At 49.7% G+C, this 22784-nt stretch overlaps 1 protein-coding gene across 1 annotated transcript in view; it reads right to left on the reverse strand.

The window, feature by feature from the left end:
* Positions 1-1711: 1711 nt before the first annotated feature.
* The window catches only part of RRP8 (ribosomal RNA processing 8), a 60524-nt gene continuing 39451 nt past the window's right edge, over positions 1712-22784 (reverse strand). The window contains exons 2-8 of the mRNA XM_077298995.1: positions 16301-16434; positions 11301-11448; positions 10211-11006; positions 9715-9844; positions 9410-9516; positions 6504-6600; positions 1712-3211 (exon numbers count right to left, since the gene is read on the reverse strand). Of these exons, the coding sequence (XP_077155110.1) occupies positions 3098-3211; positions 6504-6600; positions 9410-9516; positions 9715-9844; positions 10211-11006; positions 11301-11448; positions 16301-16396 (1488 nt within the window). The 5' untranslated portion in view covers positions 16397-16434 and the 3' untranslated portion in view covers positions 1712-3097. The remainder of the gene's footprint in view (positions 3212-6503; positions 6601-9409; positions 9517-9714; positions 9845-10210; positions 11007-11300; positions 11449-16300; positions 16435-22784) is intronic.

Raw genomic sequence — 22784 nt, forward strand, 5'->3', positions numbered from 1 at the left:
TCCTGGGTTTGGATTTCCCTGACAAAACAGAAAATTTAGGGCCCCGTTAGCTGCGAACTTTCACAAAGATCACTCACCACCAGGCGGACCAATCAGTACTGGTTAGGGATGATCCGTATCCACTGTAGGATTCTCCCTTACGCCGAGTGCCACGCTGGAGCCTTTGGTGTGCTGGGATCCTGAGCGCCCTTTTCCGGTGGTATCATGTTGTTGGCGGTGGGGAGCCTGTTTCCCTTTCATCTGTGGCCGCCGTTTTTGCTGCTGCTGCTGTGGTGGTGATCTGGACTGTGCGGATTTCAACTCCGGCAGGTCCAGATCGCTTATGGTTACTGGGGAACACTGGCCGAGCTCCATTAGAAGCACCAGGCCAGAGAACTGTCCCCCATAAATAGCGCTGTGACTGGATTACCCAGTCCTGCCCTGTGCCAGCGCGTCATTATGTCCTGCGCGCTGACCGGTTACCCAGTCATGCCTTGCGCCTATTCGTGTCATCGCACTTGAGCATGCGCACTGACCGGCTCCCAGAGGTGCTTTGTGGCGGCGCCGCCGCCCCCAACAAACAGACATTAGGTTCCCAGGACCCCCGGGAGACCCAGTGATGGCAGCCTTCGTTCTGGGGGGAGCAGCTACCTGTTACTGCCTCCCCTTCGCCCGGAGGGACCCCCGTGGTGGCGTGCTGCCGGCGACCTGTCGCCCTGAAGATTTTCAGGAGAGGCGGTCTCGCGGTCTTCTTCCCTGCTGCCTCTGCTCACACATCCTAGAGGCTCACTAACCCCAGCGGTGGCGCTTTGGGTAACCACGCCAGCTGAGGCAGGGAACTCCCGCTGCCTGGAACAGTCTGACTGGCCCCGGCATCCCACAACGATTCAAGGTAAGCTTGCGACAACTGCAGCTTCCCTATCAAGGACAGGAAACCAAACTGATGCGTGAGAGAGGTACCGCCTTTTTATCTGTAGGTTTCCTGTCCTTGATGGGCGGATCCCCTCTCTCCATGGTGCAGTCATGGGGGACAGAAACTAAACTCACAATATGGCATCTTTACATTATCGTGACACCCAGCACTCTGTAGGATGAGGCACGTTCCCCGAGTACATTATCAGAAGCCCAGCGCGCTGTACAATGAAGCAAGTTCCTCGAGTACATTATCAGAAGCCAAGCACTCAGTACGATGAGGCACGTTCCCCCTGTACATTATCAGAAGACTAACGCTGTGTACGATGAGGCTGAATCCCCTCATACATCAGAAGCCCAGCACGCTGTACAATGAAGCACGTTCCCCCCGTACATTATCAGAAGCCCAGCGCTCTGTACGATGAGGCTCATTCCCCGTACATTACCAGAAGCCCAGCGCGCTGTACGATGAGGCACGTTACCCCCGTACATTACCAGAAGACCAGCGCGCTGTACGATGAGGCTCGTTCCCCCATACATTACCAGAAGCCCAGCGCGCTGTACGACGAGGCACGTTACCAGCATAGATTATCAGAAGCCCAGCGCGCTGTACGACGAGGCACGTTACCCCCATAGATTATCAGAAGCCCAGCGCGCTGAACGATGAGGACACTGATCATTGTCAGACGTGCCATGTTTTAGCGATTCCCGTTACATCAGCAGCCCTGGTACTTTATGGACTGTGGCCTGTAACCTCCAGCACTGGGTTATGACTATTATAGTGCAAGTTGTGAATGGTAACCAATTGATCAATTCCTGGAGGCTTTTCAGATGATCAACCTGTTTACTGCAAGGTGATAAGATTATAAGGTAGTATAAAGCTCAAGGCATCCACAAATCGCGGGGCGGGAAGATGTGCAAGGTATTCATTGGCAAACGAAAATATGAATTAAAAAAAATATAATTTATTTGTACAGCAGAGGTGATGTGACGTCTGGATCAAGCCAGGACCGGTGTTCACCTGTACAGCAGAGGTGATGCAATGTCTGGACCAACCCCTGGACCAGTGTTCAGCTGTACAGCAGAGGTGATGCAATGTCTGGACCAACCCCTGGACCGGTGTTCACCTGTACAGCAGAGGTGATGCAATGTCTGGACCAACCCCTGGACCAGTGTTCAGCTGTACAGCAGAGGTGATGTGATGTCTGGAGCAGTCCTAGGACCGGCACTCATCTGTACAGCAGAGGTGATGCAATGTCTGGACCAACCCCAGGACCGGCGCTCAGCTGTACAGCAGAGGTGATGTCTGGACCAACCCTGGGACTGGCCTTCAGCTGTACAGCAGAGGTGATGTGATGTCTGGAGCAGTCCTAGGACCGGCGCTCAGCTGTACAGCAGAGGTGAGGTGATGTGATGTCTGGAGCAGTCCCAGGACCGGTGTTCAGCTGTACAGCAGAGGTGATGTCTGGAGCAGTCCTAGGACCGGCGCTCAGCTGTACAGCAGAGGTGAGGTGATGTGATGTCTGGAGCAGTCCCAGGACCGGTGTTCAGCTGTACAGCAGAGGTTATGTCTGGAGCAGTCCTAGGACCGGTGTTCAGCTGTACAGCAGAGGTTATGTCTGGAGCAGTCCTAGGACCGGTGTTCAGCTGTACAGCAGAGGTGATGTCTGGAGCAGTCCTAGGACCGGCACTCATCTGTACAGCAGAGGTGATGTGATGTCTGGAGCAGTCCCAGGACCGGTGTTCAGCTGTACAGCAGAGGTGATGTCTGGAGCAGTCCCAGGACCGGTGTTCAGCTGTACAGCAGAGGTTATGTCTGGAGCAGTCCTAGGACTGGCACTCATCTGTACAGCAGAGGTGATGCAATGTCTGGACCAACCCCAGGACCGGTGCTCAGCTGTACAGCAGAGGTGAGGTGATGCGATGTCTGGAGCAGTCCTAGGACCGGCGCTCAGCTGTACAGCAGAGGTGAGGTGATGTGATGTCTGGAGCAGTCCCAGGACCGGTGTTCAGCTGTACAGCAGAGGTTATGTCTGGAGCAGTCCTAGGACCGGTGTTCAGCTGTACAGCAGAGGTGATGTCTGGAGCAGTCCTAGGACCGGCACTCATCTGTACAGCAGAGGTGATGCAATGTCTGGACCAACCCCAGGACCGGTGCTCAGCTGTACAGCAGAGGTTATGTCTGGTGCAGTCCCAGGACCGGCGCTCATCTCTTCTTGTACAGACATGGCTTCAGCTGTAGACCTGGATGTTTTGCCGCATCTCGCGCTCGTCCTGTCTTACTGAATTCAAAGAGGTAGAAATGCGAATTCTCTGTGTTCTGGGGACAAGAAATAAATAGAAATTGCCAAATTATTACTTCACCCAAAACGGGATACCCGGCCACCTGCCGGTAATGGGAATCACTATCCCCCAGTAATAAATAGTGCCGCAGTATCTAAGAAACATGCTATTTACTGGCAATTACTGCCCATATGGCGGCACCTTTATAGCAGGTAAAATAAGTACTCAACACATCTATAATTTTCTAAGTAAATCTATTTGGAAAGCTGCTCGTCATGAAATACTCCCCAGATATCAGCGACATCCCACCCAATCCACACAGGAAAAAAATCCCCATAGAAGTCCATAAGTTATGTGTAATAATGAGAGATGCTGCAGGGTAAAGTATTGAACACGTTACTGACATGTAATTAATTCTTCATACTAAAGCCTTTGTTGGTGATGAAGCTTCCAGACTCGTTCTGTATGGAGAAACTAGTCGCAGGCATTGCTCAGGTGGGATTTTGGCCCATTCTTCCACACATACACTTGTCACAACCTGAAGCTTCCGCGGCTTCTTCTCCGATCTCGGAGCTTTAGTTCCTTCCATACATTTTCTGTAGGATTCATGACCGGTGATCGGCTCCGCCATTCTAGCAGATTTGTTTTCTGTCTCTGACTCCAATTGAGAGTTTCCTCGGCCGTGTGTTTGGGATCATTGTCTGGGTGCAATGTCCACTGTTGTTTCATCTCCATCATCCTGGTAGATAGCAGCAGATTCTTATCAGGAATGTCTGGGTACATTGGTCCGTTCATCCTACCTTCTTATATGAAGTTTGCCAGTGACGCATGCTGAAAAAAATCCCCACACCATGATGTTCCCACTTCGCTGCTGGTATGGTATTTTTGGAGTGATATGAGGTGTCTTTTGGCCTCCAAACATGGTGCGTGGTGAGCGTGCACACAGGCCATGGAGGCTGCATGATGAGCATGCACACAGGCCATGGGGGCTGCGTGGTGAGTGTACACACAGACCATGGAGGTTGTGTGGCGAGCGTGCATACAGGCCATGGTGGTTGCTTGGTGAGCATGCATCCAGGCCATGGAGGCTGCGTGATGAGCATGCACACAGACCATGGAGGCTGCGTGGTGAGCGTGCACACAGACCATGGAGGCTGCGTGGTGAGCGTGCATACAGGCTGAGGATGTGTGGTGAGCATGCACACAGGCCATGGAGGTTGCTTGTGAGCATGCACACAGGCCATGGAGGTTGTGTGGTGAGCGTGCACACAAACCATGGAGGCTGCGTGGCGAGTGTACACATAGACCATGGAGGCTGTGTATTGTGAGCGTGCATACAGGCTATGGAGGATGTGTGGTGAGCGTGCATACAGGCCATGGAGGTTGCTTGCATTAATTATAGTTTTCTGTGAAACAAATGTACCTGCTGATTCCAGGTGTTTCTGTAACTCTCCCTCCTCTGTGTGAAATCTTGCGGGGAGCACCTGGTCACGGACGGTTTATGGTGAAATCTCGTGGTGAGCACGTGGATGGTTTATGGTGAAATCTCGCGGTGAGCACGTGGTCGGTTTATGGTGAAATCTCGCAGGGAGCGCCAGGTCGTGGTCGGTTTATGGTGAAATCTCGTGGTGAGCACGTGGTCGGTTTATGGTGAAATCTCGCAGGGAGCGCCAGGTCGTGGTCGGTTTATGGTGAAATCTCGCAGGGAGCGCCAGGTCGTGGTCGGTTTATGGTGAAATCTCGCAGGGAGCGCCAGGTCGTGGTCGGTTTATGGTGAAATCTCGCAGGGAGCACCAGGTCGTGGTCGGTTTATGGTGAAATCTCGCAGGGAGCACCAGGTCGTGGTCGGTTTATGGTGAAATCTCGCAGGGAGCACCAGGTCGTGGTCGGTTTATGGTGAAATCTCGCAGGGAGCACCATGTCGTGGTCGGTTTATGGTGAAATCTCGCAGGGAGCACCAGGTCGTGGTCGGTTTATGGTGAAATCTCGCAGGGAGCACCAGGTCGTGGTCGGTTTATGGTGAAATCTCGCAGGGAGCACCAGGTCGTGGTCGGTGTATGGTGAAATCTCGCAGGGAGCACCAGGTCGTGGTCGGTGTATGGTGAAATCTCGCAGGGAGCACCAGGTCGTGGTCGGTTTATGGTGAAATCTCGCAGGGAGCACCAGGTCGTGGTCAGTTTATGGTGAAAATTCCCCGCAGGGAGCACCAGGTCGTGGTCGGTTTATGGTGAAATCTCGCAGGGAGCACCAGGTCGTGGTCGGTTTATGGTGAAATCTCGCAGGGAGCACCAGGTCGTGGTCGGTTTATGGTGAAATCTCACAGGGAGCACCAGGTAGTGGTCAGTTTATGGTGAAATCTCACAGGGAGCACCAGGTCGTGGCCGGTTTATGGTGAAATCTCACAGGGAGCACCAGGTCGTGGCCGGTTTATGGTGAAATCTCGCAGGGAGCACCAGGTCGTGGTCGGTTTATGGTAAAATCTCGCGGGGAGCACCAGGTCGTGGTCAGTTTATGGTGAAATCTTGTGGAGAGCACCTGGTTGTAGCCGGTTAATGGTGAAATCTTGAGGGGAGCACCTGATCGTGGCCGGTTTATGGTGAAATCTTGTGGGGAGCACCTGATCGTGGCCGATTTATGATGACATCTTGCAGGGAGCACCTGGTTGTGGCCGGTTTATGATTACATTATTTTTCTTTCCAGATTATGACCCCAAGCAGCGCTCACTGGAGCCTTAAGTAGTTTAGAAATTCTTCTGTAACCAATGCCATCAGGATGTTTTACAATAATAAGGTTGTGAAGGTCTTGGGACAGCTAACTGGTTTTCCCCATTATGAGATGTTTCTTGTATGGTCACTTGGTAATGAGACGCCTCTTTATAGGCATCAGGTGAACCTGCTGAAATTATTGGTTACTAAGTGGTAGGATTGGTTTCTAATTACTGATAGATCTCAGCCGGTGTCAGGACTTTCCAGGGTTTTTTGCTCCTCTCTATCTTCTTGTGTTCAGTACTTTTCCTGGTGTCATTCCTCAGTATTACACATAGTTTATGGACATCTCTGGTGATTTCTTTCCTATGTGGATTGGACGGGAAGTTACCGACATCTGGGGAGTATTTCATGACAATTGCAGCTTTACCATAGATTTACTGAGAACACTGGTGACGCGTCCAATCCTTATGTCACCGCTGCATGGATTCTATATCCTGATACATAATCTCCATCGCCCTCCACATCGAGGATCACCCAGACACCTGATGATCTGTAGATTGTGGGTTATAAATCCCAAAAACTGATCAGACTCCACCGATGGATCCCAGGGGGGAAAGTTACCTTATTGACACTTCTGAAGCCCAATTGTGCCATAGCACCAAGGAACTGACGGACATCATCGAACCGACTGCTCACCTCCGCAACAAGTAACACCCCACTGTAAAAAGAGAGCAGGTGAGAGACTGCGGCAACAAGTAACACCCCTGCAACTCATCTCTGTCTACCACCTACCCGTCCTTATCAGTGCTGCACTTACAGTATGCAAGTACCTGGATAAGAATACAGTAATTAACCAGAGCCAGCATGGGTTTGTAGCAAACAAGTAATCCAGACTCATCTAAATCCAGACTCATCTAATTTCCTTCTATCATGGAATCGCTGACTGGGTGTATCAGGGAAATGCGGTAGATATAGTATATATCAACTTCAGCAAAGCACTTGATAAAGTATCTCATACTATCCTTATTGAAAAAATGACCAAGTATGGGATTGACAAGGCTACGATGAGGTGGATTCATAACTGGATCAGTGATCGTACTCAAAGAGTGGTAATAAATGATTGCATATTCAATTGAAAGAGTGTTACAAGTGGGGACCACAAGGCTCTGTCCTGGCCCCTGTGTTACAAGTGGGGTACCACAAGGCTCTGTCGTGGCCCCAATGTTACAAATGGGGTACCACAAGGCCCTGCCATGGCCCCAGTGTTACAAGTGGGGTCCACAAGGCTCTGTCCTGGACCCAGTGTTACAAGTGGAGTACCACAAGGCTCTGTCCTGGCCCCAGTGATGTTCAACATTTTTATAAATGATCTAGATAAGGGAACTGAAGGTAAACTGACCAAACTTGCAGATGATGCAAAGCTAGGAGGGATAGCAAACACTAGAGAAGACAAGAGATAGGATTCAGAAGGAAGGAAGGATTCAGAAGGAAGGATCTAGAGAAGCCTGGAACAATAGGCAGTGACTAATAGAATGGTATTTAAGAGGGAGAAATGCAAGATTCTACATCTGGGCAAGAAAAACGAAAATTACATCTATAGAATGGGAGGAATAGAACTAAGCAACAGCACGTGTGAAAAAAGACTTGGGCATACTAATAGATCACAGACTGTACAGGAGTCAGCAGTGTGATGCAGCAGAAAAAAGGCAAACAGTTCTAGGATGTAATAAGAGAAGCATAGAGTCTAGATCAAGTGAAGTAATTATCCCCCTCTACTCCTCCTTGGTCAGGCCTAATCTGGAATACTGTGTCCAGTTCTGGGCACCACATAAAACTGGAGCAAGTTCAGAGAAGAGCGACCAGGATGGTGAGCGGACTGCAAAGTATGTCCTACGAGGAATGGGTAAAGGATCTGGGAATGTTTAGGTTGCAAAAAAGAAGACTGAGACTTAATAGCCGTCTACAAATATCTGAGGAGCAGAGTCACAGTGCAGAGGGATCATCATTCTCATTTACACATGGAAACACAAGAAGCAATGGAATGAAACTGAAAGGGAGAATATACAATTAGAAAAAACTTTTTGACAGTGAGTATGATCAATGAGTGGAACAGGCGACCACGAGAGGCGGTGACAAGTTTTCCATCAATGGAAGTCTTCAACCACAAGCTGGACAGACATTTGTCCGAGATGGTTTAGTGACTCCTGCATTGAGACAGGGGTGGGGTGGGGTGGGGGGGGGGGTTACGTGGGGTTGGACCAGAAGATCCTGGAGGTCCCTTCCAACTCTAACACTCTATGATACCATCTACCTGTCCTCTCCACAGTGCTGCTCCGCCCTACATCTCCTCTTCTCTGTCTACCATCTACTTGTCCTGTCCACAGTGCTGCACCACCCTACATCTCCTCCTCATATCTGTCTACCATCCTACCGGTCCTCTACACAGTGCTTCACCACCCTACATCCCCTCTTCATTTCTGTCTACCACCTATCCATCATCTCCACAGTGCTGCACCACCCTACATCTCCTCCTACGTCCCTATATACCACCTACCCGTCCTCTCCACAGTGCTGCACCATCCTACATCTCCTCCTCATCTGTCTACCACCTACCTGTCCTCTCCACAGTGCTGCACCACCCTACATCTCCTCCTCATCTCTGTCTACCACCTACCTGTCCTCTCCACAGTGCTGCACCACCCTACATCTCCTCCTCATCTCTGTCTACCACCTACCTGTCCTCTCCACAGTGCTGCACCACCCTACATCTCCTCCTCATCTGTCTACCACCTACCTGTCCTCTCCACAGTGCTGCACCACCCTATATCTCCTCCTCATCTGTCTACCACCTACCTGTCCTCTCCACAGTGCTGCACCACCCTACATCTCCTCCTCATCTGTCTACCACCTACCTGTCCTCTCCTCAGTGCTGCACCACCCTACATTTCCTCTGTCTACCTCTGTTACTAGTGCCACATTCCCAACCAAAGAGGATACAGGGACAAACAACAAATTTGAGAGACAACAATGGTTGGGTGAATGGACTATGATGTGAATGCAGAATAATATCTCACATGACCAATGTGTTGCCAGACAGAAGGAGGCAAGTAACACCCCAAAAGCTAGGTGGAAGAAAGACCTAAGTAGCCCCCCTCCTGACACAGGGCTTACCTGTGTGTGTAGCCCCCCTCCTGACACGGGGCTTACCTGTGTGTGTAGCCCCCCCTCCTGACACGGGGCTTACCTGTGTGTGTAGCCCCCCCTCCTGACACGGGGCTTACCTGTGTGTGTAGCCCCCCTCCTGACACGGGGCTTACCTGTGTGTGTAGCCCCCCTCCTGACACGGGGCTTACCTGTGTGTGTAGCCCCCCTCCTGACACGGGGCTTACCTGTGTGTGTAGCCCTCCTCCTGACACGGGGCTTACCTATGTGTGTAGCCCCCTCCTGACAAACATGGCAGCAGTGACCATGCCTTATACACAGCCACATGGTGATGACATCACAAGTCTGACATCACAGTTACTCACTCCGGCTTCAAGACGCGATTCGCCTCCTGCAGGAAATCAGAGAGATTCTTCCCCATCAGTGAGAGACAAAAGACAGCGACATCCACCGAACCGTCCTTAAGCGGCACCTAAGGAAAGAGACGGTCATAGACAGGCAGGCGGCAGAGATAGCCTCACCCCGTGTGCAGAGTCCCATCTCTGTGGCTATTACGCTGGAGATGTAACGAGACATCACAGGACTCTGGAGTCAACACTTAACCGTTTAGTCCCCGCTCCCTGAACCTAACCTGTTCTGTGGCAGTGAGGCATTCTGGGAGGTCCCTTACCTTAGCCATGTTGCACACAGTCACATGCTCATTCAGGGCCACCAGGTCAAAGGAATGTACTCTGTTCTTCACACTGCGAGCCAGGAGGGCGTCTCCACAGCCGAAATCAGCGACCACCAGGGAGGATGGCCTAGAAGAGAGCAGAGCATCAGCAGGGTGGCCTGGTGACAGAGGGGGCGGCCTGGCGACAGAGGGGGCGGCCTGGCAATAGTTGTGACACTTGACAGATGCTAAATTGACCAGAGTTGGACACCTCCCATAGAAGTACACTTCTCCTAATACAAAATCCTTAGCTTTAGCGACAGCTGACTGGCATTGTGCAGCGTCAGTATATGAACAATGGGTGTTGCCGATAGGAAAGACTCACCGCAGATACACCGATCACTATCAGCAGTCCCATCAGAAGTTTTAGCCCCATGTCACTAGGTCAGGGAGCCAAGGGACCTCCCGCCACAAAAGCTACATTTAGAGGGGTCAGCATATTGGTGGCACTGACCTGTGCTTGATGTACTTGATGATCTCAGTGATGGGGTTGACCGGCCAGCGCTGGACTTGCTGGGAGAAGCCACTGTGGTAGATGGTGAAGGCCTCAGGGTCCTGCTTGAAGAGGATGACAGCGTCCTGACTGTCCGACTCGTACAGCTGTTGGTTGATGTAGCGGAAGCGAGCAGAATTTAGTCTCTGCTCCATACGAGAGCGCAGCTCTGCTGATCGGTCCCTTATAGCCGCACTACTATCAATCTCTGGCTGCTCGCCTTTACTCTTGGCTCCATGGGGATCCTCCTCACTGGGGGTCTCTATGGTCTCACGCTGCATTATCTTCTTCAGCTTTTGCAGTCGGGCTCGATCTTGAGAAGTCACTTGCTGCTTGGGGACAGTGGGATGACTTGGTGTCAGAGCATTTCTGGTGGTCCTCCATTCACCAGCTGTCAGAAGCTGTAACTTAGGCACCCGATTCTTCACAGAGCTCCTCCCAGGGCACAAAGTCTCCTCCTCACCTCCTTTCCCAGACACAAGTCCTTGACTCTTCCCTAGGAACTGCTGGGATTTGGGTTTCTTGCTTCCCTGACTTTGGGAACACTGGTCTTGAGATACTGAGGCCTCTGCTCTCCCATTTCCACCAGAGCTCCCCTCCAGGTCCTCCTCTTCTCCTCCCGTCACTGACACGACCTTGAACTTGTTTCGATTCCTCCTGTTATTCCGCATCTTGTTCCTCCACTGTTGGCGGCTCAGTCGCTCTTCAGATACTGGGGGACGCTCAGACCTGGGGACATCTTCAGAGAGTGACGTGCCTGCAGAGAATTGAAAATTGTCACTTCACCTCCCTTAAAACATGACCGGCGACTTCACCTCCCCTCCTGCCAAGACAGGACCGGCCGCTGCACCACCCTCCCACCCCAGACTGGACCGGCTGCCGCACACCCCCCACATGTGTGAGACGAGATTGGCCATTTCCCCCCTTAACCTCTCCCGGCCCACAAGAAGGGAGCGGCCGCTTCACCTGCCCCAGACAACAGCGTGGTCCCATACAGGCCCCCAGAGCAGTAATACTGGCCCTCCCGGTGACATTGCTTCACTGATCAGACCTGGCGCAGGAGTCTTCCGTTTCTTTGGAGTTGTGGCCTCTGGGGCACTTGGAAGGTCAGGGTGCAGAGAACTGGGGGCGCTGAGGGTGCGGAGAACCTCCAGGAGCCGGTGATTTCTCTTCAGACGCTTCTTTCTGCTGGTATTCACCTGGTGACACGGGGAGGAGAACGATATAGCTATTACCCGACTGTCAAAGTCCTCACCAACAGCGCAGGGCCACCAAGGACGACTGCTATCACAGTGAAATGCAGCAGAAATTTTTAGGATATTTACGAGATCCCAAACAACTTCCTGCCCACGTGATATGGTTAGAATTCTCCTGGAATTTTCCAAAGAGACTTTAAGTCTAAGAAAATCCTTTACTGACATAACCACAAACCTTAGGAGGAAAAATCTCCCACACAGATGGGGAGCTTGATCCTCTTCATCGGGAAAACTTATTGAATAATAGCTCCCAAGGAAGGTTGGACCTCTCCGGAGAAGAAGACCAGGAAGGTGACGGGTAAATTTGTGGCATATTCCAGATTTGTGTCTTTAGAATGGGGATTATTCTCATACTTCCTAGTGACCAGGCTTCTCCGGCAGCTCATTGGCCAGCGTTCTTCCCCCTAATTTTGGGTTCGGTGCTTGGGAATTTTACCTCAACCTCAATCAGTGAATGTGACAAGTGTGTGAAAGTTTTTCTTGGTTTGCAGAAGTTATTGTGTATAACCTGTATTGGTATAACACGGCGATTCTAAAAAAATACTGCAACAATTTGTGCTGTTAATGTTCTGCTGGTCACCAAAGTAATTATTGTTTATTATGTCCTTAATTTCTATCCCTAAATGTCAAAGTTCTTCATAGTCCACGAGGAGAATCACCGCCTGAGAGGAAGCTATGGGGTCACAGGAAGATGTTATAGCCAAGAAACAAAGTTTGTAGAAAAAAAACACCAAAATACAATCAGAAATCTTTCCCATATACTTTTAGATCTTCCTCCTCCACCTAAAAGTCGTAGTATTCACGGCTGAGAGACTACATTTCATAAAAGAAGTTAATGATCCCAAGGGGAGATTCAAAAACTGATCTGTGAACTGGAATCTTCTATATACAAATAATACCAGCAACAACAACATCTGCCCCTAATCGGGGACAAATTACTTATTTAAACAAATTAATGAAAAAAGTTACCAAATTCCAGAGAGGACCGCTTATTATTTTTGGAAACTTTAATGTTATCCCTAACAGAAGCTGTGACCCTACAGCCTCATCCCAAGGTTATACATTATGATCACTCAATAACTGGATAATGAGGGAACAACTTTATGAGGTTTCTTGCAGTCTACCGTAAATTCTACCTGTAGGGAATTCACCTTCACTCCAATCTTCATAGATATTCCTCCAGGATCCACTGGATCCTTATGAACAGATCATCCAAACATTTTGAGAAGCAACAATTGGAAACGTTACAAGGTCTGACCATGACATGATCTATATTATCCTCCCTATAAACCGTCCTCGGGAATGAAGGGGCAAGTGTCGTAAATTGTCCTCCCTATAAGCCGTCCTCAGGAATGGAGGGGCAAGTGTCGTAAATTGTCCTCCCTATAAGCCGTCCTCTGGAATGGAGGGGCAAGTGTCGTAAATTGTCCTCCCTATAAGTCGTCCTCAGGAATGGAGGGGCAAGTGTCGTAAATTGTCCTCCCTATAAGCCGTTCTCTGGAATGGAGGGGCAAGTGTCGTAAATTGTCCTCCCTATAAGCCGTCCTCAGGAATGGAGGGGCAAGTGTCGTAAATTGTCCTCCCTATAAGCCGTCCTCAGGAATGGAGGGGCAAGTGTCGTAAATTGTCCTCCCTATAAGCCGTCCTCAGGAATGGAGGGGCAAGTGTCGTAAATTGTCCTCCCTATAAGCCGTTCTCTGGAATGGAGGGGCAAGTGTCGTAAATTGTCCTCCCTATAAGCTGCCCTCGGGAATGGAGGGGCAAGTCTCGTAAATGGTCCTCCCTATAAGCCGTCCTCAGGAATGGAGGGGCAAGTCTCAAATTGTCCTCCCTATAAGCCGTCCTCAGGAATGGAGGGGCAAGTGTCAAATTGTACTCCCTATAAAGACTAACAGAAGACACTATTGATAAATACTGTAAATAAAGCTCTATACTTAATATCTGCATCTTCCGCTTGTGCGATGCCACAAAGTCAGAATCAAGGGGAAACTCATCCATATTAAATACTATAAACCAAAGAAAACATCCTAGAGATTACAATAAAATACGGAAAAAAACAACAACAACGTAACCGTCATCGCAATTGACAAGATCACAATTTAAATCCCTTTTCTTAAGGATCATGATAAAATGATCAAGATTTCAAGAGAAACATTATCCTTATAATAAAATGTTCACATTAACAGATAACAAATAAAAGACCCCCACATAAAATCCGGAGCGAAAGCCATAAATTCGGGCAAGTCTTCTATCTACCTCCCACAAGATATTACAAACCCATTTAGTACAGTGACACCACCCGACAGAATGTGATAGGCGACCCGATCAGTCCGCAACCGAGAATTGAGATGATGACATTTCTTTCTCGGGTTATTCTTCCCCAACTTCATACAAATCAAACAACTTTTTAAATCTTCCTTTCAATAAAGACGAGATATTCACATTCTGAGAATTGTAGGCCGATAATCCCCGGCTGGCAATAACGAATATCATCACAGTTTAATGTCAGCCCTATCGTCATGTGAAGCTGCCGCCAATGCTTGTTCTTTCCCAGAGGAATCCCTACGTGCCCACATCATGGCCGTCCCTAAACCGGACGGTAACCCAGAGTTCACACTAAATCATCGCCCTCTCTGCTAAACACAGAGGGTAACACTGAGAGATTGAAAGACATTGTAGCCACATTTACACCCTCCCATCTAATAGGACTTGTGGACAAACCTCCGTCGGCGCTTGAAGCTTCATCAGCCCAATATCGATCACTGACGAAAACAAGAGGCCTCCATTCTTCGTCATCATTAGATGCTAAAAAGCTTTTCATAGAACTGAATTTATAGGATGCAATAAAAGTTCGGATTTGAAGGACACATTGTAAATTGTAATCCCACTGCCAAAGTCCTAGGACATGACCAATACTCAAACATTTCCATCGGCACCGGCCACCGAGGTCCACGTCTCCAACCCCATCCATGATATCCATGGAGCCTTGTGTAAACCTCCTCAGATCCCACCCGTCATTAGAGGCCTCCCCCGAGACGTCTTAATACCTAGAACAGACCTTCGCTCTGGGAGATTTCTACAATAAATTCTTTTCTTTGGTTTCATATGACAAAATTAACGAGAAGACGTCAAAAATGCAAGGTTTTAATTTAGACCTAATTAAAATATTCTATGAAAGGTGAATTCCCTTAGTATTGGGAAGATCCTAAAATCTGAGGGATCTACATTACTAATCCTGTAAGTCGGAGTGTGGAAGAAGATATGTTCGGACTTAAAGAAATGCAAAAAATACTCGACCGACCGACACGAGAAAATCCCACCATCATGGACGGGTAGAAGAGCAGCCGATAACATGAGGACCATCCGGAGATTCTATGTTTTTACATCTAGCCCCCTCTATCTACACTCATCTCTAGGATTCAGAAACTTCACAGCCGACGATTCAGATACAAACAGGAAAAGAAACCTCCGAGAAGTGTAAAACCAATGGAGATAGAGGGCACAGATGTGTACCCATAGACGTGCGAGGCTGCACACCCTGGGACGCGGGCCCTCCACCCCCTAGATGTAGCCCTCCACCACATAGACGCGGAGACTGCACCCCTAGACGTGCTGGTCTCCACCCCTAGAGGCGCAAGGCTGCACCCCTAGACGGGGCCCTCCACCCCCTAGACGGGGCCCTCCACCCCCTAGACGGGGCCCTCCACCCCCTAGACGGGGCCCTCCACCCCCTAGACGTGGCCCTCCACCCCCTAGACGTGGCCCTCCACCCCCTAGACGTGGCCCTCCACCCCCTAGACGTGGCCCTCCACCCCCTAGACGTGGCCCTCCACCCCCTAGACGTGGCCCTCCACCCCCTAGACGTGGCCCTCCACCCCCTAGACGTGGCCCTCCACCCCCTAGACGTGGCCCTCCACCCCCTAGACGTGGCCCTCCACCCCCTAGACGTGGCCCTCCACCCCCTAGACGTGGCCCTCCACCCCCTAGACGTGGCCCTCCACCCCCTAGAGGCACGGGCCCTAGATGTGTGCGTCTCCACCCCCTACCTAGGAGGCTGCACCCCTAGACGCGGCCCTCCACACCCTAGATGCGCGGCCCTAGACCGAGCCCTCCACCCCCTAGACGCGGGCTGCCTTTCCACAGAAACCGAATTGTGAAATTACTGATTGGAGCCAAATGGAAAACAGACCTAACCCCAGTATCAGTGAAATCACGATACGTCACAGGTTATTACCAGCATCAGCTCGGACCACTCTGTCCCCCAATATGAACTGCGCCCTTCACAGAGCGTCCGGCTCCACCGCGTCTGACATCTTCACTGTCACCCAGCAGAGAATGCAAACTTCAAACTGGGATGTCACCATCTGATGACACTTTGTATCTTGGCCGCTGACTATTGTCCCCTCCTGCATCCTCTGGCCATGGCTGGGCTTCCCTTACCCTTCTTTATCGATTGCTTCTATAGATAATCCCCGTCACCTTTTCCATCCTATTTATTTTCCTTTCCTCCTTGCAGACGGTTTGGAGACTTTGTGTAATCTCTTTATTCTACTCTATACATTATATATATATATATATATATATATATATATATATATTTTACGAGACAATGGCAGCAGAATAGTGAGTGCAGCTCTGGAGGTGACTGGAGGATAAGACATGATGTAACAGCAGAATAGTGAGCGCAGCTCTGGAGGTGGTCTGTAGATGCACTGCAGTCTCTGCAGGTAGGAGTAACCCAGCAGACTGTGACCCCCGGCTGAGATCGGACCGATCATTACGGTGGACGTCGTACCTTCTCCCGGGAACTGGAGGAGGATTTCCTCTCCGTTATTTCTGGGCTCGGGGTCTGGACATCGCCCCCTTCGTTCCACTCACACGTGTCAAACATGGTGGCGTCTCTGGGGTCACCGGAGAAGACAGAAGGACCTGCGGGAGAAGAACATCAGTCATAAGCTGCCGGGACCTGGGGTGCGGGGACAGCACCCAGAACCCCGCCCCCCCCATGGGAGAGGACGGCACCCAGGACATCTCCCGGGAGAGGACGGCACCCAGGAACCCCCAGGGGAAGAGGACGGCACCCAGGAACCCCCAGGGGAAGAGGACGGCACCCAGGAACCCCCAGGGGAAGAGGACGGCACCCAGGAACCCCCAGGGGAAGAGGACGGCACCCAGGAGAGGACGGCACCCAGGACCCCATGGCAGAATAGGAACTTCAGACCAGTGGGAATAGATCGCTGCTCAACCACTGAGCCGCTCATCATCTGCAGCGCTCCCAGGATCCCCCCTGCGCCAATCAGCGAGTTATCACTCTCCTAAAGATAAGGGGAAACACTGTTTTTCACTGGAAAACCCCTTTAAAGGCGGAGAGCGAGGCTCAGATCAGACTAAGGGTACCGTCTCACAGTGGCACTTTGGTCGCTACGACGGCACAATCCGTGACGTTCCAGCGATATACTTACGATCTCGCTGTGTCTGACACGCTACTGCGATCAGGGACCCCGCTGAGAATCGTACGTCGTAGCAGATCGTTTGAAACTTTCTTTCGTCGTCAAGTGTCCCACTGTGACGGCATGATCGCATCGTGTAACATAGGTGTGCACGATATTGTATACGATGTGCGCACAGTAACCAACGGCTTCTACATCGCAAATTCGTCATGAAATTATCGCTCCAGCGCCGTGCATTGCGAAGTGTGACCGCAGTCTACGACGCTGGAGCGATAATGGAGCGATGCTGGAGCGTCACGGATCGTGCCGTCGTAGCGACCAAAGTGCCACTGTGAGACGGTACCCTAAGGCCAGGTCACATTTGTGAGTTCAACGCAAGAAACTGGCGAGAGTCTCTTGCCTCAATAAACGACACTCGGAGCAGAACGATCAGCTGTATGTGTTTCTTTGCTCCGAGTACCGGGTATTGATGCACGAGTGTGACCCCGGCCTTATGGAGGCTGCAAGAACGAAACAAACCAGAATCCGGGCAAATAACGGAGGACATAGAATATATGGGGTCATCATCACTGAAGGGGAGCTTATCTGTCTCCTCTCGAAATCGCACCTCACCACCTGCGCGCTCGACCCCATCCCATCCCACCTCCTCCCCAACCTCACCACCACACTTATCCCATCCCTAACCCACCTCTTCAACCTATCACTTACTTCTGGCACCTTCCCTTCTGCTTTCATACATGCCACAATCACATCCTTAAAAAGCCAACCCTCGATCCAACTGCTATGTCCAGCTATCGCTCAATATCGCTGCTCCCATTTGCTTCCAAACTCCTGGAGCAGCCCGTCCACGCTGAACTTTCCTCCCACCTCTTATCTAACTTGCTCTTTGACAATCTACAATCTTGTTTCCGCCCCCATCACTCAACTGAGACAGCCCTGACCAAAATTACTAATGACCTACTTACAAACACAGCTAACGGACAATACTCTGTACTCCTCCTTCTAGACCGGTCCTCTGCTTTCGACACAGTTGACCACTGCCTCCTACTACAGATCCTCTCCTCCTTTGGCATCAAAGACCTCGCCCTATCGTGGATCTCCTCATAGCTTTCCAACCGCACATTCAGCAACTCCCACTCCCATACTACCTCCTCATCCCACCCTCTCTGTGTTGGAGTCCCCCAAGGCTCTGTTCTAGGACCCCTACTCTTCTCAATCTATACACTTGGCCTGGGACAACTCATAAAGTCCCATGGATTCCAGTACCACCTTTATGCTGATGACACTCAGATCTACCTTTCTGCCCAGACGTCACCTCTCTGCTGTCCAGAATCCCAGAGTGTCTATCAGCTATATCCTCCTTCTCCTCTTGCTTCCTCAAATTCAATGTGGACAAATCTGAACTCATCATCTTTCCTTCATCTCTCATCTCATAGATCTTCCATACCTGACCTATCTATCACTATTAACGACATCACACTTTCCCCCGTACCGGAAGTCCACTGCCTCGGAGTAACTCTTGACTCTGCCCTGTCCTTCAAACCGCACATTCAAGCTCTTTCCACCTTCTGTCGCCTCCAGCTCAAAAATATCTCCAGAATCCGTCCTTTCCTCAACTGTCAATCTACTAAAATGCTTGTGCATGCCCTCATCATCTCCCACCTCGACTACTGCAACATCCTTTTTCTGTGGCCTCCCTGCTAACACCCTTGCATCTCTCCAGTCCATCCTTAACTCTGCTGCCCGACCAATTAATCTCTCTCCTCACTACTCCTCCGCTTCTCCAGGCTACAAATCTCTTCACTGGCTCCCATTCCCTCAGCGTATCCAGTTCACATTACTAATACTGACCTACAAAGCCATCTATAACCTGTCCCCTCCATATATCTCTGACCTAATCTCCCGATATCTTCTCTCACGTAATCTCTAGTCCTCCAAAGACCTCCTTCTCTCCTCCACACTTATTTGCTCCTCACCCAACCGCCTCCAACACTTCTCGCGAATATCCCCCATCCTCTGGAATTCTTTGCCCCAACACATCCGACAATCAACCACATTCGGATCCTTCAGATGCAACCTGAAAACCCCCCTCTTCAGGAAAGCTTACAGCCTGCACTGACCCCGCTGTCTCCTCACCACTACCGAAGCTACTGCCTCACCAACACCGGAGCTCCTGCAACCCTCAACCTATTGTCGCCATCCCCACCATCCTGTAGAATATAAGCCTGCAAGGGCAGGGTCCTCGCCCCTCTGTATCAGTCTGTCATTGTTAGTTTACTGTAAGTGATATCTGTAATTTGTATGTAACCCATTCTCATGTACAGCACCATGGAAACAATGGTGCTACAGAAATAATTAATAATATGGGGTATTACACCGCCCCGTACCCTGTATACAGTATATATTGGGGTATTACACCGCCCCGTACACTGTATATAGTATTTTTTTACAACTATTGTGGACTTATATTGTTTTAGCCACATGAAGAGACCCAAAATATATGTTTATAAAATTCAATCTTTATTATATTTTTTAACAATAAAACCCATAAACAAACAAAACATAAAATCTTTTAACAGAGTGTCCATGGAATAGAAAAGGGGAAACTCTCACATCGCTACATTGGTTATAAAAATACCAATATCTCCCGCCTGGTATGGTAAGCCCAAAAAAAGATTCTACAGATGCACAAATAGTGGTATATTATAAATCTAATAGCCACCCAAGAGAAATAGGGAAACAGATTTCCACCGCCCCTATGTCACTCGCAGCTTATTTAGCTACCCTCGTACTATAACAATACAAATTTACCTATAGTATATCGATGTCAGAGGTACATAGGTATAAATAATTATAATGGTGCATTACTACTTACAATCAGAGCAAGAACCAGAAAACCGGCAGCAATGTGAAGTGAGAGCCCACCAAATCCTTCCTCGTGCGCCCCGACGCGCGTTTCGCCCGCAAGCTTCTTCCGGCCCCGGAATATAGTATATAGTATATGGGGGTATTACACCGCCCCGTACCCTGTATATACTATATATGGGGGTTTTACACGACCCTCTGTTCTGTATATAGTATATATGGGGGTATTACACCACCCCGTACACTGTACATTATTATTGTACATTTTTATATCGCCATTTATTCCATGGCGCTTTACATGTGAAAAGGGGGCAAAAATAGACAAATACAACTAAACATGAGCAAAAAACAAGGCACACAGGTACATGAGGAGGGAGGACCCTGCCCGCGAGGGCTCACAGTCTACAGGGGATGGGTGAGGATACACTAGGAGAGGATAGAGCTGGTTGTGCGGTGGTTCAGTAGGTGGAGGATCATTGCAGGCTGTCGGCTTGTCGGAAGAGGTGGGTCTTCAGGTTCTTTTTTGAAGGTTTCTATGGTGGGCGAGAGTTTGATGTGTTGGGGTAGAGAGTTCCAGAGTAAGGGGGGAAGTACGGGAGAAGTCTTGGATGCGGATGTGGGAAGAAGAGATGAGAGAGGAGTAGAGAAGGAGATCTTGTGAAGATCGGAGGTTGCGTGTAGGCAAGTTCCGGGAGACAATGTCACAAATGTATGGAGGAGACAGGTTGTGGATGGCTTTGTATGTCATTGTAAGGGTTTTGTACTGGAATCTCTGGGTGATAGGAAGCCAGTGAAGGGCCTGGCAGAGAGGAGAGGCTGGGGAATAGCGGGGGGACAGGCAGATTAGTCTGGCAGCAGAGTGTAGGATGGATTGGAGGGGGTGCCAGAGTGCTAGAGAGGAGGCCAGAGAGTAGGAGGTTGCAGTAGTCAAGGCAGGAAATGATAAGGGCATGCACTAGTGTTTTAGTGGTGTCGCGGTCAAGGAATGCGCGGATCCAGGAGCACGGTGGCTCAGTGGATAGCACTGCAGCGCTGAAGTCCTGGGTTCAAATACCACCAAGGACAACATCTGTAAGAAGTTTGTATGTTCTCCCCGTGTTTGCGTGGGTTTCCTCCGGGTTCTCCGGTTTCCTCCCACATTCCAAAAACATACTAATAGGGATTCTAGATTGTGATCCCCATCGGGGACAGCGATGATAATGTGTGCAAACTGTAAAGCGCTGCAGAATATGTTAGAGCTACATAAAAATAAAGATTATTATTATTATTTTTGAGTTTGAGACAGAAGGAGGAGGCCAGGGCTTGGATATGTGGCTTGAAAGAGATGGCAGAGTCAAGGATCACCCCGAGGCACTGGGGAAAGTGAGCAGCCATTGATGGATAGGTCAGGTGGAGGGGTAGAGTGAGATGGGGGAAAGATGATGAATTCTGTTTTGTCCATGTTCAGTTGTAGAAAGCGAGCAGAAAAGAAAGCTGAAATAGCAGATAGACAGTGTGGGATTTTGTCAAGTAAGGAGGTGAGGTCAGGTCCGGACAGGTAGATCTGCGTGTCATCGGCGTAGAGATGATACTGCATACCGTGGGATTCTATGAGCTGTCCCAGGCCGAAGGTGTAGATGGAAAAGAGTAGGGGTCCTAGAACAGAGCCTTGAGGAACACCGACTGACAAGAGGCGAGGTGAGGAGGTGGTGTGGGGGAGGGAGACACTGAGTGTTCGGTCTGTCAGATATGACGAGATCCAGGATAGGGCCAAGTCTGTGATGCCAAGAGATGAGAGGATCTGTAGGAGAAGGGAGTGGTCCACAGTGTCAAAGGCAGAAGACAGGTCCAGGAGAAGGACAGAGTAGTGTCGCTTGCTCTTAGCGGTTAGTAGATCATTGGTGACTTCAGTTAGGGCAGTTTCAGTTGAGTGATTGTAACCGATCACAGAGGGAGCAGGAGAAGTGAGAGGACAGTTCAAGATGGACATGCTGTTCCAGTAATTTTGAGGCATAAAGGAGAAGAGATATCGGGCTGAACACAGAGGATGGGATGAGAGAGGGCTTTTTGAGGATGGGTGTGATCTTGGCATGTTTGAAGGATGAGGGGAAGACATCTGTTGTGAGTGAGAGGTTAAAGAGGTGCGTTAGGGTTGGGATAAGGTGGGACGGGGGCGAATCAAGCGTGCAAGTGGTGAGATGCGATCTTGACAGGAGGGTGGAAAGCTGATCGTCTGTCATGGTGGAGAAGCTGGTTTTGGAGGAACAGGGTTGAGCAGCTAAAAGGGACAATGGGCCAAAGCTTTCTCTGATTGTATCGATCTTCTGTTTAAAAGAAAGATGCCAAGTCTTCAGCAGAAATGAGAGGGGAGGATATAGTATATATAGAGGTATTACACTGCCCCGTACACTGTATATAGTATATATAGAGATATTACACCACCCTGTACACTGTATATATGGGGGTATTACACCGCCCTGTACACTGTATATAGTATATATGGGGGTATTACACCGCCCTGTACACTGTATATAGTGTATATATAGAGGTATTACACCGCCCCGTACACTGTATATAATATATATGGGGGTATTACACCACCCTGTACACTGTATATGGTAAATATAGAGGTATTACACCGCCCTGTACACTGTATATAATATATCTGGGGGTATTACACCGCCCTGTACCCTGTATACAGTATATATAGAGGTATTACACCGCCCTGTACACTGTATATAGTATATATATAGAGGTATTACACCGCCCTGTACACTGTATATAGTATATATGGGGGTATTACACCACCCTGTACACTGTATACAGTATATATAGAGGTATTACACCGCCCCGTACACTGTATATAATATATATGGGGGTATTACACCACCCTGTACACTGTATATGGTAAATATAGAGGTATTACACCGCCCTGTACACTGTATATAATATATCTGGGGGTATTACACCGCCCTGTACACTGTA

Source organism: Ranitomeya variabilis, chromosome 3 (assembly GCF_051348905.1).
Source record: "Ranitomeya variabilis isolate aRanVar5 chromosome 3, aRanVar5.hap1, whole genome shotgun sequence".
Taxonomy (NCBI): domain Eukaryota; kingdom Metazoa; phylum Chordata; class Amphibia; order Anura; family Dendrobatidae; genus Ranitomeya; species Ranitomeya variabilis.